This window comes from Sarcophilus harrisii, chromosome 3 (genome assembly GCF_902635505.1).
Source record: "Sarcophilus harrisii chromosome 3, mSarHar1.11, whole genome shotgun sequence".
Taxonomy (NCBI): domain Eukaryota; kingdom Metazoa; phylum Chordata; class Mammalia; order Dasyuromorphia; family Dasyuridae; genus Sarcophilus; species Sarcophilus harrisii.
Window position 1 is genome coordinate 599,974,766 of NC_045428.1, and position 17,348 is coordinate 599,992,113.

General features: G+C 37.0%; 1 protein-coding gene across 1 annotated transcript in view; it reads left to right on the forward strand.

Annotated features, from left to right (window-relative positions):
- The window catches only part of LOC100931482 (vomeronasal type-2 receptor 26-like), a 28,992-nt gene extending 20,013 nt beyond the window's left edge, over positions 1–8,979 (forward strand). Inside the window, exon 6 of the mRNA XM_012545836.1 lies at positions 8,045–8,979. Within this exon, the coding sequence (XP_012401290.1) occupies positions 8,045–8,979 (935 nt within the window). The remainder of the gene's footprint in view (positions 1–8,044) is intronic.
- Positions 8,980–17,348: the final 8,369 nt, after the last annotated feature.

Below are 17,348 nucleotides of genomic sequence, written 5' to 3' on the forward strand. Positions count from 1 at the left end.
ACTTCTATCTTTTCTCTCTTAGGACTCATCAGTTCCCATAAACTCAAGGATGATTTCTATTCAGATGATTTCCAGCTCTCTTTATTCATTCCTAATTACTACTCCTCTAAATTCTAGTCCTGCACTAATACCTGTCTATAGAATATCTCTTCCACAATGACTCTTTAAAATCTCAAAAGCACCATGTTCAAAGTGGATCTTATTATCTTTTTCTTAATCTGCCACCTCTCCAAACTTCCCTATTCCTTTTGATGGTACTACTGTCTTTCTGCCACTAAAGTTCATAATATCATAGTTATTTTTATGTCACTCCAATATGTTTTAAAAATAAGTTTTTATTAATTTATTTTTATATTAGCCAGGTTCTGAAGCATTCTGTAATATCCTCTATTATCCACACTAAAAGAATCATTGCATATAACAAATAATATTTTAAAAGTTATATAAAGAAAAAGAAAAGGAAAAATCAGCATAACTGATCAATATTGAACAAGTTTGAAAATATATATACACCACCTGTCAACTTCCCAACTTTATAAAACAGTGGGGTGGCAGGGCTTTCTCATTTCTTTTTTCATGTTGTCTGTGTACTTATAATTTGCAACACTCATATTTGATTTCTTTGGTTTTTCTTTCCGTTTATTTTGTATTTATGATGTATATTGTTTTCTTTATGTCAGTTCATGTAGCTTTTCCCATACTTCTCTGGATTCATAACCTTTGTTCTTTTTCAAAAAATAAGTTTTTATTAACATCTTTTATAACTCACCAGAGATTTTCCTAGTATCTAATTCTTTCTCCAAGAGGATCATCCCACATAATAATATTTAAGAGAAAAAGAACAAAAAGGGAAAATAATCAGAATAATCGATCAATATAGTTTAAAAGTCTGAAATGTGTACAAAGTACATTCCTTATGGCCTTCCATTATCTGCAACAACAAAAAGTCAGACTAACAGTGTCTTTTCATATTTCTATCTTTCTCTAACCATCACCAAAACATAACATAACCATTCTCAGGTTTTATTTCATTAGACTATTTCTATGACCCATGATGATGATAGAGTTCAGAGGGGACACTTACATCATCTCATATTAGAATATAATCAGTCTATCCTTGTTTAGTCCTAGTATCATTTTTCTTTCTCTTTATATTTTTGGTGTAATGTCAGAAATTCAAAGTTTCCACAGTCTTCAGTAAAAGTGCTTGAAAGTTTTCTTTTCACTAAAAGTCTATTTTTCTCCTACTATAGAAAGACAGTCAATTCTGCAAAGGAAGTTCTTTTTTGTCTTCAGGATTATTATAGTCTAAAATGTGGCTGTTAAATTATATATGATCCTTACTAGTCCTTCAAATATTTGTAATTTGACTTAGAAGGCCTAGACATGTTATGATGTTTGTGGAAGTTATCATTTTGACATTTATTTTAGGAACTGACTGGTGGATACTTAATGTTTCCACTTTGCCTTCCTGTTCTAATATATCTGACAATTTTTTTATTTAATATTTCTTGAGATATAAAGACCATGCCTTATGTCTTAGCATTCAGATACTTTAATGATTCTTAAATATTTTCTCTGTCATCTGTTTTTGAAGTTGACTATATTTGCTATGAGATACTTAATATTTTTTCCTTATTCTTTTTCTTTGATTTTAATATTTGTTCTTGCTTCATATTGATTTTTATTGGGCCTATTCTTATTTTCAGTGTAGTTATTGTAAGGACAAGCTTTTGTACCTCTTGTGCCATGATGTTAATTTACTTTCCAATTCTTTCTTCCATAGTTCTGATTTATTTTCCAATCCTCCCCCACTTACACTCCTATTTTATTCATTTAAAAAACATTAACTGTGAAAATCTTGCTTGAACTTTTTTAGGAATTCTGATTGAAATTGTTCCAATCTCTCCAACACTGACTTTTCATTTTTAACATATTTGTGCTAAAATATAAAAATGCAGGTGAGGTAAACCTTGGGATTTTTCTTCAAAGTTTTGCTTGTGGATATTTTGAAATCATTTTCTTCTTTTGGGGATTTGTGTTGAATTTTCCTGTTACAAGTTTTGGTGGGATTCCTTTTTTCTTGCTCATTCTAGCTAGCTCCTGAATTTGGATTTGATGTCAGGATTAAGCCCTTCACACTTCAGTAGATGATGTCTAGGCAGAGCCTATTGCTGCTTTCTTGGGTACTGAGTTATGTTCAGGTACTGAGTCCAGGTTCATGGGGAGAGCTCAGCCTGAGAACTTGTAAGCTTTAAAATTCCCCAAAATTTAAAAAATAGACTAGTTGATCAATGGAATAAGTTAGGTTCAAAGGATAAAACAACCAATAACTTTAATAATCTACTCTTTGATAAACCCAAAGACCCCAGTTTTTGGGATAAGAACTCACTATTTAACAAAAATTGCTGGGAAAATTGGAAATTAGTATAGCAGAAATTAGGCATTGACCCACATTTAACACTGTACAGCAAGATAAAGCCAAAATGGGTTCATGACCTAGGCATAAAGAATGAGATTATAAATAAATTGGAAGAGCATAAGATAGTTTGCCTCTCAGACCTATGGAAGAGGAAGGAATTTATGACCAAAGAAGAACTAGAGATCACTATTGATCACAAAATAGAAAATTTTGATTATATCAAATTGAAAAGTTTTTATACAAACAAAACTAATGCAGGCAAGATTAGAAGGGGAGCAATAAACTGGGAAAACATTTTTACAGTCTAAGGTTCTGATAAAGGTCTCATTTCCAAAATATATAGAGAATTGACTCTAATTTATAAGAAATCAAGCCATTCTCCAATTGATAAATGGTCAAAGGATATGAATAAACAATTCTCAGATGAAGAAATTGAAACTATTTCTAGCCATATGAAAAGATACTCCAAGTCATTATTAATCAGAGAAATGCAAATTAAGACAACTCTGAGATACCACTACATACCATTCAGATTGGCTAGAATGACAGGGAAAGATAATGCGGAATGTTGGAGAGGGTGTGGGAAAAGTGGGGCACAAATGTATTGTTGGTGGAGTTGTGAACTAATCCAACCATTCTGGAGAGCAATTTGAAGCTATGCCCAAAGGGCTATCAAACTGTGTATACCCTTTGATCCAGCTGTGTTACTACTGGGAATATATCCCAAAGAGATCTTCAAGGAAGGAAAGCGACCCACATGTGCAAAAATGTTCGTGGCAGTCCTTTTCATAGTGGCCATTAACTGGAAACTGATGGATGCCCATCAGTTGGAGAATGGCTGAATAAATTGTGGTATATAAATATTATGGAATATTATTGTTCTGTAAAAAATGACCAGCAAGATGATTTCAGAAAGGCCTGGAGAGACTTACAGGAACTGATAGTGAATGAAATGAGCAGACCAGGATATCATTATATACTTCAACAACAATACTATATGACGATCAATTCTGATGGACGTGGCCCTCTTCAATAATGAGATGAACCAAATCAGTTCCAATAGAGCAGTAATGAACTGAGCCAGCTACATCCAGCGAAAGAACTCTGGGAGATGACTATGCACCATTGCATTGAATTCCCAATCCCTCTATTTTTGTCCACCTGTATTTTTGATTTCCTTCACAGGCTAATAGTACACTATTTCAAACTCCGATTCTTTTTGTACAACAAAATAACTGTTAGGACATATATGCTTTAACATACTTAACATGTATTGGTCAACCTGCCATCGGGGGAAGAGGATGGGAGGGAAGGAGGGGAAAAATTGGAACAAAAGGTTTGGCAATTGTCAATGCTGTAAAATTACCCATGCATATAATTTTTAAATAAAAAGCTATAATAAACAAAATAAATATCAAATTAAAATATCAAAAAAAAAATAAAAGTCCCCAAAATGATTGTATCCAAGGCTAATTTCGGTCTGGATGATTTGAACTTTAAAAATTCCTGATCTGGCTTTGAGTCTAAGCAAGCGAAGATGGCAGTTCAACATAGCCAAAATCAATCAGCTGAGTAGCTCTACTGGTTCTGAGGGGGACTTTGGTCTCAGGTTTTTACCCTGGTTATTTCTTTGTGAGCTTCAGACTAAGTTAGAAGGTGTGATCTTGCTTTGCTAAAAGCCTTAGGGTAATATTGCTGCTGAACTTATTGCTAGGTGATTGTGACCAATGGTGTATCTTTACCATGGAATGCCATGAACTGGATCTAGGTTCCCTTTTGTCCTCCACTCTGGAATCGTGGCTTGAAGCTCAGGAATTGCTGATAAAGTTGCTATTTGGCATGTATCTCTGCACAGAGGTCTGATAGGGGTTCCTAATATGGGATTATCCAAATATGGGTCTCTGAGTTACTCTTGCCATGGAACCTTAACTCTTCTTGCACACCGAAGTGCTCTCATGGGGTGCTCCTGACTGGATCCCAGCCCCAGTGTCTGTTGACTCCTATTCTTCATCCTATGCTAATGAGAACTAAAAGAAAGATGACTCAGTGACTTTTTCTTGAATTGGTCCTTCAGCATTCAGTCTTCTTCATTTTCAAGATTGTTTGGAGAGGGTTGGGGTAGGAATAAGTAGAGCCCATTTGTACTTCTTTATACTAGTTCTCCATCTTCCCCATTCATCATTTCTTATAGCATTCTTATAGAATGTACTATTGCATTAATTGCCAAAATTTGTTTTTTTCAGTCAATGAGCATCTATCTACTTTGGTTTTAGTCTTTACTACCACAAAAAGTAGAAATTTTTGAGTGTAAATGAGGATCTTTTTTTACTGGCTTCCTTGGGATATAAGTCTTATAATGGAATCATTGCATCAAATGGTATGGACATTTTAGTGACTATTAACATAATTCTAACTCTTTCTAACTTTTCTAACTTTTCTAAAGCGTTTTCTAAAATTGTTATATTTATTCATAGTTCTATTAACAATCCCTGATTATGCTTATCTTCCAACAACCTTCCCAATATTGATTATTCCCATCTCATGTCACCCTTGACAATTTACAGGGTGTTAGGAGAGACGGGGTTATTTTGATTTGTATTTTTTCATTATTAGTGATTGAGAGCTTTCTTTCCTGGGTTATTTATAGTTTGCAACTCTTTTAAGAACTCATTGTTCATATCCTTTGAGTGCTCATTTACTTGGAACTGGAAAAGGCTTTTTTGATAAGAGTGTGAAGATATATGCAGACACATGCATATACAGACATACACATACTTGTGCATAATACATTTATCTATGTAGATCTATGTAGATGCATCTTAGACATTTATCTATGTAGATAACACATAAATCCTTTGCATCTTAGACATGGGATGTTCAAATTTCTAAGTGTAAAGAACAGAAGACTCTGTCCTAGATGTAAGTCATGAGCAAGATGATATCTATGGTTTCCTTGGCTTTTTATGATTCTACTTAAGGGCATTTACAAGTTACATCTAAACTCTGATTTGTGATTGATTATTTAATCTCACAATTTAAGCAGACTATCAGTTAATATCATTAGCAATGTTTTTCAGTTGTTAACAAGATTTGGGACAGTCATCTTATTAACAGATACTTCTTAATTTTGGGTCACAGACATCAAGAAATATTTATTAAGCAACTCTTGTATGTCAGGCACTGTGCTAAGTCCTGAAAACACTAATTAAAAAAAAGTAGTTGGTTACCAGATTTGGCGACACACATACATTGCCAAACTATGCCCTTTTGGTGCTTATGTTATTAGAGAAAAGCAGCTTACATGACAACTAATTGTTCCCAAAATGAAGGCTTAAAATCTGTTAGAGGTTCTCGTGCTAAGATAATTTGTTTATTTCTATTATATCTTTTAACCCTACCTCTTTCCAATCTTACCTTGATATTACAGTTCTTGAATTTTTGCATTTTATTATTTAATTGAATTATGTATAATATTCCTTTGATAATTTGATTGCTGTTGCATTAGAATTGTAACTTAATTTTGCTTGTCATTTTTGTTGTCATGGCATGACCCAGTCATAAACAATAATTATTCTCTAGTTTCAAAAATTATTATTAATCTCCTTCTGGTAAGTGTGATGATTCCCTAGGATGTTTTAAGTAAACCATCATGTTATTAGCTAATAAAGATAGATATATTTTCTCCTTACTTCTTTTTACACCTTCAATTTTAATTTTAATCTCTCAGCATATTGCTGTTGTGTTGTCAGAAGTGTAACAAGTAACAATGAAAAGAATGCTATATTTTAGGGGGAATGTGCTACTATAACCCCATTATATATAACACTTGCTTTTGATTTTAGATACACATATTATATTAATAAAAAGATCTTTCTCAGCCTATGCTTTGTAGGGGTTTTTTAACCAAAAGATTTTATAATCATTCTACTCAGAAAATGCAACTTATACAACATTGAGTAAATCAATTATGATTTCATGAGGGCAAGAGAATCAATTTCTATTTGATTTCTTCCTTCACCTCACTGTGTACTTTTTTTTTTTTAAATTAAAGCTTTTTATTTACAAAACATATGCATAGGTAATTTTTCAACACTGACCCTTGCAAAACTTTTTGTTCCAAATTTTCGCCTCCTTCCCTCCACCTCCTCCCCTAGATGGCAGGTAGTCCCATACATGTTAATATGTTAAAGTATATGTTAAATCCAATATATGTATACGTATTTATACAGTTATCTTGCTGCACAAGAAAAACTGGATCAAGAAGGAAAAAAAACTGAGAAAGAAAACAAAATGCAAGCAAATAACAAAAAGAGTGAAAATGCTATGGTGTGGTCCACACTCAGCTCCCACAGTCCTCTCTCTGGGTGTAGATGGCTCTTTTCGTCACTGAACAAGTGGAACTGGCCTGAATCATCTCAATGTTGAAGAGAGCTATGTCCATCAGAATTGATCATTGTATAGTCTTGTTGTTACCGTGTACAATAATCTGTAATCTCCTGGTTCTGCTCACTTTCCTCAACATAAGTGACTGTAAGTCTCTCCAGGACTCTCTGAAATCCTCCTGCTGGTCATTTCTTACAGAACAATAATATTCCATAACATTCATATACCAGAACTTATCCAGCCATTCTCCAGTTGATGGACATCCACTCAATTTCCAATTTCTAGCCACCACAAAAAGGGCTGCCACAAACATTTTGGCACATACAGGTCTCTTTCCCTCTTTTAAGATCTCTTTGGGATATAATCCCAGTAGAAACAGTGCTGGGTCAAAGGGGATGCACAGTTCGATAACTTTTTGAGCATAGTTCCAAATCACTCTCCAGAATGGTTGGATCTGTTCACAATTCTACCAACAATGTATCAGTGTCCCAGTTTCCCCACATCCCCTCTGACATTCATTATTATCTTTTCCTGTCATCTTAGCCAATCTGAGAGGTGTGTAGTGATATCTCAGAGTAGTCTTAAATTGTGTTTCTCTGATCAATTCACTTTGTACTTTTAGAAGGACATCTCTTCATTGTCTTTCTGTTGTGGTTGTTCTCTTGTCCATCTCCTTCTTTCCATGGGCATGGTCATGATTCTAGCTCAGGCTTTTCTCACCTCTTTCTTTCTGATAACTAATTTTCCTTTTCTCCCTCTCCAAAGTGTCTAAACAAGTCTTCCTTAGTTGCTCAGTGTTCAGGGTTCTTTTACAATTCAGAGTCAACCTAGTCCTTAAACCCTGTTTCACTTCTTGACATCCCTCTTCCATCCAAACTGGACTATGGTCTGTACCCCAGATTTCACTTTCTGTCCCTCACCTCTGTGACTTTGCATAGATCGTGCTTCATGTCTACAACCAATGCTTCCCATTCTGTCGCTTGATATCCTCAACTTACTTCATGGTTCATGTGATCTTTCTTCTACTAAATCTTGCCCAGTTGGTTCTCTTGCCTTCCCCTAATCACTTTGCGTTTACTCATTTTTGTATCTATTACATTTCACCAGGGAAATGAGTGCAAGATCCTTGAGGTCAAGAACTTGTTATGCTTTTTTTAAAATTTCATTTTCTCACTGCCTGGTACAAGGCCTTCACATAATGAATTTTTAATGCATCCTTTTTTGGTTTATAATTTGTAGATATGGACAATTGTGTGAAGTGCCCAGAAGATCAATATCCCAACAAAGAGAAAGACCAGTGTCTCTCAAAGGTAGTGACCTTCCTCAGTGTCCAAGAACCTCTGGGATGGACTCTGACCTGCTTGACTCTCTCCTTCTCTCTCCTCACAGTTTTGATTCTCATTATCTTTGTGAAGCATCAAGACACTCCCATTGTCAAGGCCAACAACCGGGTCCTCAGCTACATCCTTCTCATCTCTCTCGTCTTTTGCTTCCTCTGTCCTCTGCTTTTCATTGGCCGTCCTACCACAGCAACCTGCCTTCTTCAGCAAACTACATTTGGAATCGTGTTCACAGTGGCAGTTTCCACCATTTTGGCTAAAACCATCGTGGTGGTTCTGGCCTTCAAGGCCAAAATACCTGGCAGTAGGATGAGGAAGTGGGTGCAGCCTAAGGTGTCTAATACTTTAGTCCTCCTCTGCTCTGGGATCCCAGTGATTCTCTGTGGTATCTGGCTGGGGACCTCTCCCCCCTTCTTAGGAACAGACACTCACTCTGAACCTGGCCACATCATCATTGAGTGCAAGGAGGGGTCTGTCATTGCTTTCTACTGTGTCCTGGGCTACATGAGCATCCTGGCCCTGGGCAGTTTCACGGTGGCTTTCCTGGACAGGAACCTCCCTGACACCTTCAATGAAGCCAGATTCATCACCTTTAGCATGCTGGTTTTCTGCAGCGTGTGGATCTCTTTCCTCCCCACGTACCAGAGTTCCAAGGGGAAGGCCATGGTGGCTGTGGAGGTTTTTGCCATTTTGGCTTCGAGTGCTGGTTTGCTGGGCTGCATTTTTTCTCCTAAGTGTTATGTGATCCTGCTATGGCCAGAACGGAACACTCCGAAATGTTTCCAGAACAAAGCAGACTCAAGAACCCAGAACTTGCTCCCAAAACATGTCTAGGGGCATGAGAAATTCTGGACAAAACATAGATATTAGCTTCGAATATCTTTAATTTCATATCCTGATGCCTTGGTATCTGCCTCTTACTCACTTTTACTGGTTAATTCTCTTCAACCTTTGCCACTGCAATGTGTGTGTGGGAGAGAGACCTCTAGATATACCCTTTCTATTTGAAAATGTCATAACAAAGGATTTTATTCCTTTTACTTCCTTGATTCTGAACATGCTTTGGATCTCCCAGGTCTTACTGCTTGCTGACTAATTACCTTTCCCATGCTTCACTGCTGCTTTAATTTCTTCATCACTTCTTGCCTGAATTCCTAACCTCTAAGGACACCCTCCCTCCTGCCTCTGCCTTCATTTTAAGAATTAAATTGCATCTAAAAGTAGTTATTTATATTCTGTTGTCCTGCTGTTACTACAATTCCCTACTGTCCTTATACTATTATTAGCCTAGCCATCCCACTTAAGGCAGAGCACACTGAACTTCTTTGTTAATTACTTATCTCACTGTCCAAAATGAACCTCATATTAACAAAAGATACTTTCACTGCCCAGTCTCATACACTTCACAAATTCTAATTTTGGCTTTTTTTTTTTTTTACCCACCGTGTCTTTCCTGATGAGGATCATATGAGGATTAGCTCTCATATTGAAGCATGATGCAAGAGACCAAGTTTTAGTGGAGATAATTCTCATTAGTTTATCTTCATAGGCAGAAAGATAGGTCTGCAGAATATTATTAGTGTGGGGAGTTAGCAAAAATGACCAAAAATCTACCAATATGACACAATCTTAGAAGCACTGAAAGTATATTTCCCACATCATATTATAAAACTTCAGATTACTTTCTTTTTCCTGAGTTGCGTAGAGCCCAACTCTGACATAATGCCAAGGGCAAGAAATATCCTAGAATATGAATAAATACCAAAAATAAAGACTTGAATATAAAAATTTTTTTGATCAAAGAGAAGTTCAAGACACAAACTTAGACAGACAATGACTTGAAAACACCTACTTGCAAAGCTTTAAATAAAAATGCATCAGCAGTTCTGTCTCACTATGATAAAATGAAAACAGAGTCCAGAGCATTCTATCTCCAAGGAACAAAGACATTGGAATATAATATCTGAGAAAACTAGGATTACCACCAAGAATCACTTATCCAGTGAAACTGATTATAGTTCTTCATTGATAAAAATGAACATTTAATTAAATTGATGTTTAAGCTTTCCTGATCAAAATACTAGAGCTGAATAGAAAATTTTACATGCAAACACAATGATAAAGAAGAGTAAAAAGAGAGTAAAAAAGGAAAGAGAAAACAAAAGATTTGGTGAGATTAAACATTTTATGTCTCTGCAGGGGAAGATGCTACTCATAACTTTTTAAAATGTTATCATAATTAAGACAGTTAAAAGAAGTATATATAGATAGAAGGTGTGAATGTAGATTGGCTTTTATGGGAAGATATCAAAAAATTAAGGTATTATAAAGAGGAAAATACTGAAAGTGGAAGGGAGACTTAGAATGAAGATAATGACTCTCATAAGAGGAGGCAGAGAATACATACAAGACTTACTGACAATATGGGCAGCTGGGTATCAATTGAATCTTTTTGTCATCAGAATTTGACTGAAAGAGGGAATAACATACCTCATTCACCTGGATATAGATATGTCTTAATTTATAGGGAAGTATGAGAGGAGGGGTACAAAATAAGGAGATAGGAATGATAGAAAGGAGGTCAGATTGGGGTAGTTGTGATCAGATGCAAAACATTGATAAGAATGGAGAGGATGAAATTGAAGAGGTTCAAGAATTTTTTATGAAAAGACCATAACTGAATAGAATATTTGACATTTTAAAAAATGCTAAGAAAAGCACTAAAATGTAAACAATGAAGAGAAACATAAGAAATTCAGTAAGTTTAAATTGTTTAAAATCCTAGATGGAAAGATGGTACATGCAATTCTTAAGAATCTTATCATTATTAGGACAATTGGAAGAAGTAGAGAAGATGGCAAAGAGAAGCCAGGAAGTGCCTGACCTCTCTCCAGTTTGCCTTGGAAAACAGCATTAAATCAAGCCTCTATGCAGATTCTGGAGAGATAGAATCTTCACACAGTTGGAGTGAAACTATTTTCCAGGTTAAGATAAGTCAGAAGTATTTCAGAAAATATCTATCTTACTTGGATGAAGAGGAAATACAGACAATGTCCAGGAAAACAAGTAGGAGCATCTTTGTGATAGCATAGATCAGCAACTTCAGCCCAGAGATTCAGATTCAGAAGGCCAGTGCACAGGAATCTGTGAGGCCCCCAAACCTATCACAGAAAGTCAAAGTGTTATCCCTGGGATACTAGTATGATAGTTATGACTACATCAGCAAGACACAACACCTGAAGTTCTGGCATGGAAAACCAGTGACTAGGCTCATGGCTCTCAGCATTGCAAGCTTGGAATAGTAGCTCAATACCCCAAGAGAAGAGATGAATTTTAAAACTTAGGAAAAAGACTAAAAATAAAATTTAAAAAACAGAAAATAGCCCTGACCATAAAAATCTACTATAGTGACAGGGAAGATCAAAACACAGACTCAGGACACCATCCAAATGCCTACATGTGAAACCTCAAAAGAAAATTTGCATTTGTCTGGAGCCTAAAAAGTCCTTTTGGGAGATTTCAAGAAACATTTTAAAAATCAAGTAAGAGAGAGAGTAAAAAAAAGGGAAAATAAATAAAATTTATGTAGCAGAATTAGGGGGGGAAAGAGAATCAACAACTTGGAAAAGAAAGCACAAAAAATGACTGAAGAAAACAACTTCTTAAAAAAATAAAATTGACCAAAGGGAAAAAAAATCCACTGAAGAAATCAATTTTTTAAGAAGTAGAATCAGCTCAATGGAAAAAGAGCTATAAGAGATAATTGAAGAAAATTAAAATTTAAAATTTAAAATTAAAATTGGGCAAGTGGAAGCTCATGACTCTACAAGGGCAGTTAGTAGGAGTTTATGTAGACAGATGGTATGAGGATAAGATGAGTTTGAAATGGATATAAAGGGGTGAAAATGGATTTTCCTAGAAAAAAAAGAGAAAGGCAGAATAAGGCAAATTACATTTTGGGGATTTGGCTTGATGGTCTTTTAGGTCTTTTCTTGCTTTTTCTTCATGATTTTGTTTTTTGAATCTATATTTGAATGTTTTCAGAGGGGTCAAGAGCTTTGTGCTTTCTTGTGGTGTGAATTTGAAACTTGGCCCAGAATCACTTTACCTACTTTCAGCTGGGCTGGTTGTCGCGTGCTTGATTTTTTTTAATCTGGTTCTTGTCCTACTCTGTGCTGATAGTCTCACCACTGGTTTGAAGCTTTGTGTTGGAAGAGAGCAGGATCTGTCTGCTCTGTCCTTTATGGGGAAAACTGAAGGATGATACAGCAGGTGCCAAAGTTCTGTGAAGACATATTTGACTGATCAATCACTGTGCCACTGACAGAAAAAGGAGTCAGAGTTAAGAACGCCCCTGATGAATTCCATGAATATGGCATTTATCATATCTCTGTGTGTGTGTGTGTGGGGGGGTCTGACTGACTGAGAAAAGGATTATTAAAGTGTGTATCTCTTGGATAAAATTGTGAGCCTGAGGCTAAGGAACCACTTTTACTTATACAGTACATTTCATATTGTAACTGGTCAGTATACATTGGTTGAATGAAATGACTCATTGATTCATTTGAGAGATTCTGTCAGCAACATTCATTAAGTGCCAAACACTCTGCTAAGTGCTGGGGATACAAAGGAAGGCAAAAATGTGATCCATGCCCTTAAGGAGCTGATATTCTAATGGAGCAAGCAAAATTCAAACACCGGGATAAATAAAGAATATATACATTGTAAATGGGAGAGCTCAAAGGAAAGGCACTAATCATTAGGGATTTACAAAGCCTCTTACAAAAGAAGAAATTTGAACTGTATCCTGAAAGAAGACAAAGAGGGGAGGAGGCAGAGGAGAGCAAAAAGAGCATTCCAAGGAGTCTGCACAGTTAGGAATTCTGGAGAACCTTCCCCTTCATTCCCCACAGTCCAAATTTAGACAGGTCAATGGTATAGGGGTGCATGTAATGTGGAAAATATATATAGTGGTTCATAGACCTGCCTCTATGATGAACCCTGTGATTTCAATTTAGGAGGGCTGGATCTGTTTCCTTCAAGCCTATGGGTTCCCTAAGATTTGTTACTAATTTCTGACTTTCTCCCTATTCCCTGCAAGTGGCTGCACAAAAATTACCAGCAGGTTCTGGCCCTGATGTTTGCTGTGGAGCAAATCAACAATGACCTCTGGCTTCTCGCTAATACTACACTGGGATTTCACATCTACAACACCTACCATAGTGGTGTCAGGACACTGGAGAACTCCCTGGAGTGGCGGTCTGGACAGGGCCAGAATATCCCTAATTACAATTGCCAAAGGCAGGATTGTTACTGGAGGAGCCGCATCTACAACACCTACTATAGTGATGTCAGGACATTGGAGAGCTCCCTGGGGTGGAGGTCTGGACAGGACCAGAATATCCCAAATTATAATTGCCAAAGGCAAGACAAATCCGTGGCTGTTACTAGAGGAACCCCATCTGCTCTTTCCATCCAGATGGGGACCCTGCTAGAGCTCTACAGAGCAGGGAGTCAGGAATCTGCCAGCCCCTTTCTTTGAAGTAAAGTGACTTCTCTAGCTTTATAAAAGATGCAAGGTAGAAAGGATATGAGTTTTACTAAATTTCTGCTATGTGTCACACACTGTGCTAAGAACTGTATAAATATGATATCATTTGACCCATAGAACCACCCTAGGAAGTAGGTACTATTATTAATCTCCCTTTCACAGTGAAGAAATTGTGGCAGAAATTAAGTGACTTGCCCAGGGTCACACAAGTAATAAGTGACTGAGGCAAGATTTGAACTCAGGTATTCCTGCCTCCAGGCCCGGGACTTTCTAGACTATGTCACTTAGAGGCCATAAAGCTGTTAAGTGTTCATGTAGGATTTAAACTGAGGACTTTCCTACTCAACACTCTGAAAGGGAGCTGTCAAAATGGATTCATCCCTCTATAGAGCCCATCATTGACATGACTGCCTGTAACCCCATTTTAGTCTGGATCACATTCTCACCCAAGTGAGACTCAGGAGTTATTGTGGCCAAGAAAAGCCCTCACCTAGTGTCCAACTTTCTGATGGCATTGTTCCATTTCACTCAGGCCTGGAATTTCTGCTTGAACTCTGCTGATTCATCCTCATCAATCTCAGAGTCTCCTCCACATCATATATTAGTTAAATGACTTGCCTAGGATCCTACATCTAGTAACTGAGGTCAGATTTGAACTCAGCTTTTTATTCTGTGCCCATCACTCTGTCCACTGATATCACATGGCTTTTAAATTTTGAGACAGAATTTTACCTGGGGCTTTCTGACTACAAATCCAGAACTCTAGCTGAGGCAGAAGGGAATTCAGATCTCGATAGGGCTTGTATGCCATTGACATGACAGGACGGGTCCTATCTTTCCTACCGGGATCTTAGTGTCACTCAGGCTTAGAAGTTAGCCCAGCCAAGAAAATGCCCCATCTAGTGGCTAACTTTCTGGGATTTATTCAAATTCAATCAGGACTTATCTGTCCACGAAGTCTGCTGGCCTGTCCTCAGCAACTTTAGGTTTATATCCATACCACAATATGATAAAACATGGGGGAAAAACTGGGGTCTTTTTACAGAATCTATTGTGATCTTTTACTTGTTAGAATTTTCATAAACAACAAAAAATGAGGTTCAGAGAATTAAGTAACACGTGTTAGCTCTTAGGTTATTCCTTGCTCTTTATTATCTCTTGGAAGGTATATTTGAATCAATCATTCTTATTATATGACTTTATTAAATAATTATTTCTAAATGCTAATTAACACTGTCTTGATAATTGATATTAACTGATTTTCTATAGCTGGGAGACTCATGCTAGGCGCCAATAACTATTGGTACTAGAAAGATATGCCCCAAATCTTAGGGTTACCCCTAGAAGCCTGAGGTTCAAAGTATGCAGTTGTCTCCTGGGAACTTGATCTGCAAGTGTGAATGGGGGCTTGGGGATTGAGCCCAGGACCTGGGAACTGGACTGGCTACATGACTTTGGGTAAATCACTTACTCTCATTGTTCTAGGTTATTATAAGTTTATGTTTCAGTGAAAAGGTGCTGACCTGCACTAGTAGAAAGACCCACTTTGCTCAAATGAATAAACAGGTTCCTTTTCCTTAAAAAAAAATACATTATTTCAAAATGAAACATTAATGTTCCAAAAATATTGAAATAATTTGATTATTATTAAAAATAATAACCAGCAGTTAAATATAGCTTTTCCTGAGCTAATCCAATTCTGCTTTTCTCATAGAGCACAGCACCTTCCCTGATGAGGGTACACTATGCTGGATGGTCTTGTGCCAGTGTCTCCATGTCATACAATCTTTTCTAAAGTTCTTAAAAGAGACTTTGGGAGTTTCCTTGTATTGCTTTTTCTTCATAAAGTAATCTAATTGTCAAGAATACATTTGGCAATCGAACAAGGTGACCAGTCCAATAGAGTTATGCTCTCTGCAGTAAAGTAGGAATGTCTGGTAGTTTCAATTGAGGAACATAGTGGTTAAGTGACTTGCCCAGGAACATATAGTTAGAATGTGTTTGACACTATATTTGAACTCAGATCTTCCTAATTCGCAGCCAAGGTTCTGTCCACTGTGAAACCTAGCTGACTCACATATGTGACTCATATATTTATTCACCAGGCACTTGGGCCTTAACAACACTATTTTTATGGAATTCCACTTGAAGAAAATCATTTCTTATTCACTCATATCTCCAATATATATGAATGATGTGTCTGTTTTATCCAGGAATTTCTTTGGGGCCACAAACAAGGAGAAAGTTGGGAGAAATCCTGAACTATTGGGGGGAAAAGTGATAGAGGATTCCGGGCAGTGAATCCACAATAGTATCAGAGTATTCTGTTGTCTACTCATTGTCTTTCAAGTGACTTAATCTTGTATCATTAGAATTTTACGCATTATCATACCTCCACATAGGCCACTCTATTTTCCCCCAGTGGAGCTAAATAATATAATGAGGTCTTTTTTTGTTTTGTTTTGTTTGTTTTTTTCCCACAGAGATAAGCTATGGTCCATTTGATTCTGCTCTGAGTGACAAGGTCTCTACCAGTTGGCCCCTCAGGATTCCTCCCTGCACCTGGGCATTGTCAAACGTCTATTACATTTTCACTGGAATTGGGTGGGCCTGATTTTTACTGATGACTTGAAAGGTGAGAAGTTCCTCTGGGACATGGGAGAAGAGATGAGAAGGAACAAAGCCTGTGTGGCCTTCAGAGAGAAGGTCCCTGCCAGCGAGAGAGGCCAGGCTGAATCCCAGGTGGATTTCATGCCCAGAATTATGGCATCATCAGCCAAGGTGATCATCATTCATGGTGATTCAGATCATCTGACAAACCAGACACAGGCCAGAACCACAATCACGTGCTTCCTAGATACAGTGTCCAATCCTCTACATTATCTTATCTCCTCAGTGGTCACACATAATGTCTCCAGTCATCTAGATCTATATCTTGCCACTGGACTCAGAAGACTCTGGAGGGGAAAGTGAGGTAGGTGACCTTGTATAGCCTTCCCTCATTCAAATCCAATTCACTTGCATGTCAAGGCATCACCTCTGTAATGTCATGGAGCTCTTCAAAAACAAAGGACAAACAACAAGTCTCTATTCACACAATCTACATCTTAATTCATTACCATTATCCATCAAAACGGCCTTATACATCACTGCTTCCAGAATCAGGATGAAAAGGGCACAGGTATCTGAAAATTATCCCCAGATTTCCAGCCAGTGTTTCTATGGGGAGGTGAATCCCAAGAGTAGTGATCAAGACATTCATTTTTATTGTTTTATCAGATACATTGAGCAGGCTGATTTCAGAAAAACTTTGAAAGACTGACATGAACTGAGTGAAGTGAGCAGAATCAGGGGAACATTGTAGATAGTAACAAGAAGATTATATAATGATCAACTGGGATGGACAGAGTTCTTCTCAACAATGAAGTGATTCAAGGCAATTGCAATGGACTTGTGAAGGAAAGTGCCATCTGCATCCAGAGAGAGAATTATGGAGACTGACTGTGGATTGAAGGAAAGTATTTTCACTTTTTGCTGTTATTGTTTGTTTAGTTGGGGTTTTATTCTTTCTCATGGTTCCTTCCCCCCCTTTTTATCTGATTTGATCTTTGTAGAGGCTGAAATTCCAAACAGATAAGCTTGAATCAGACAA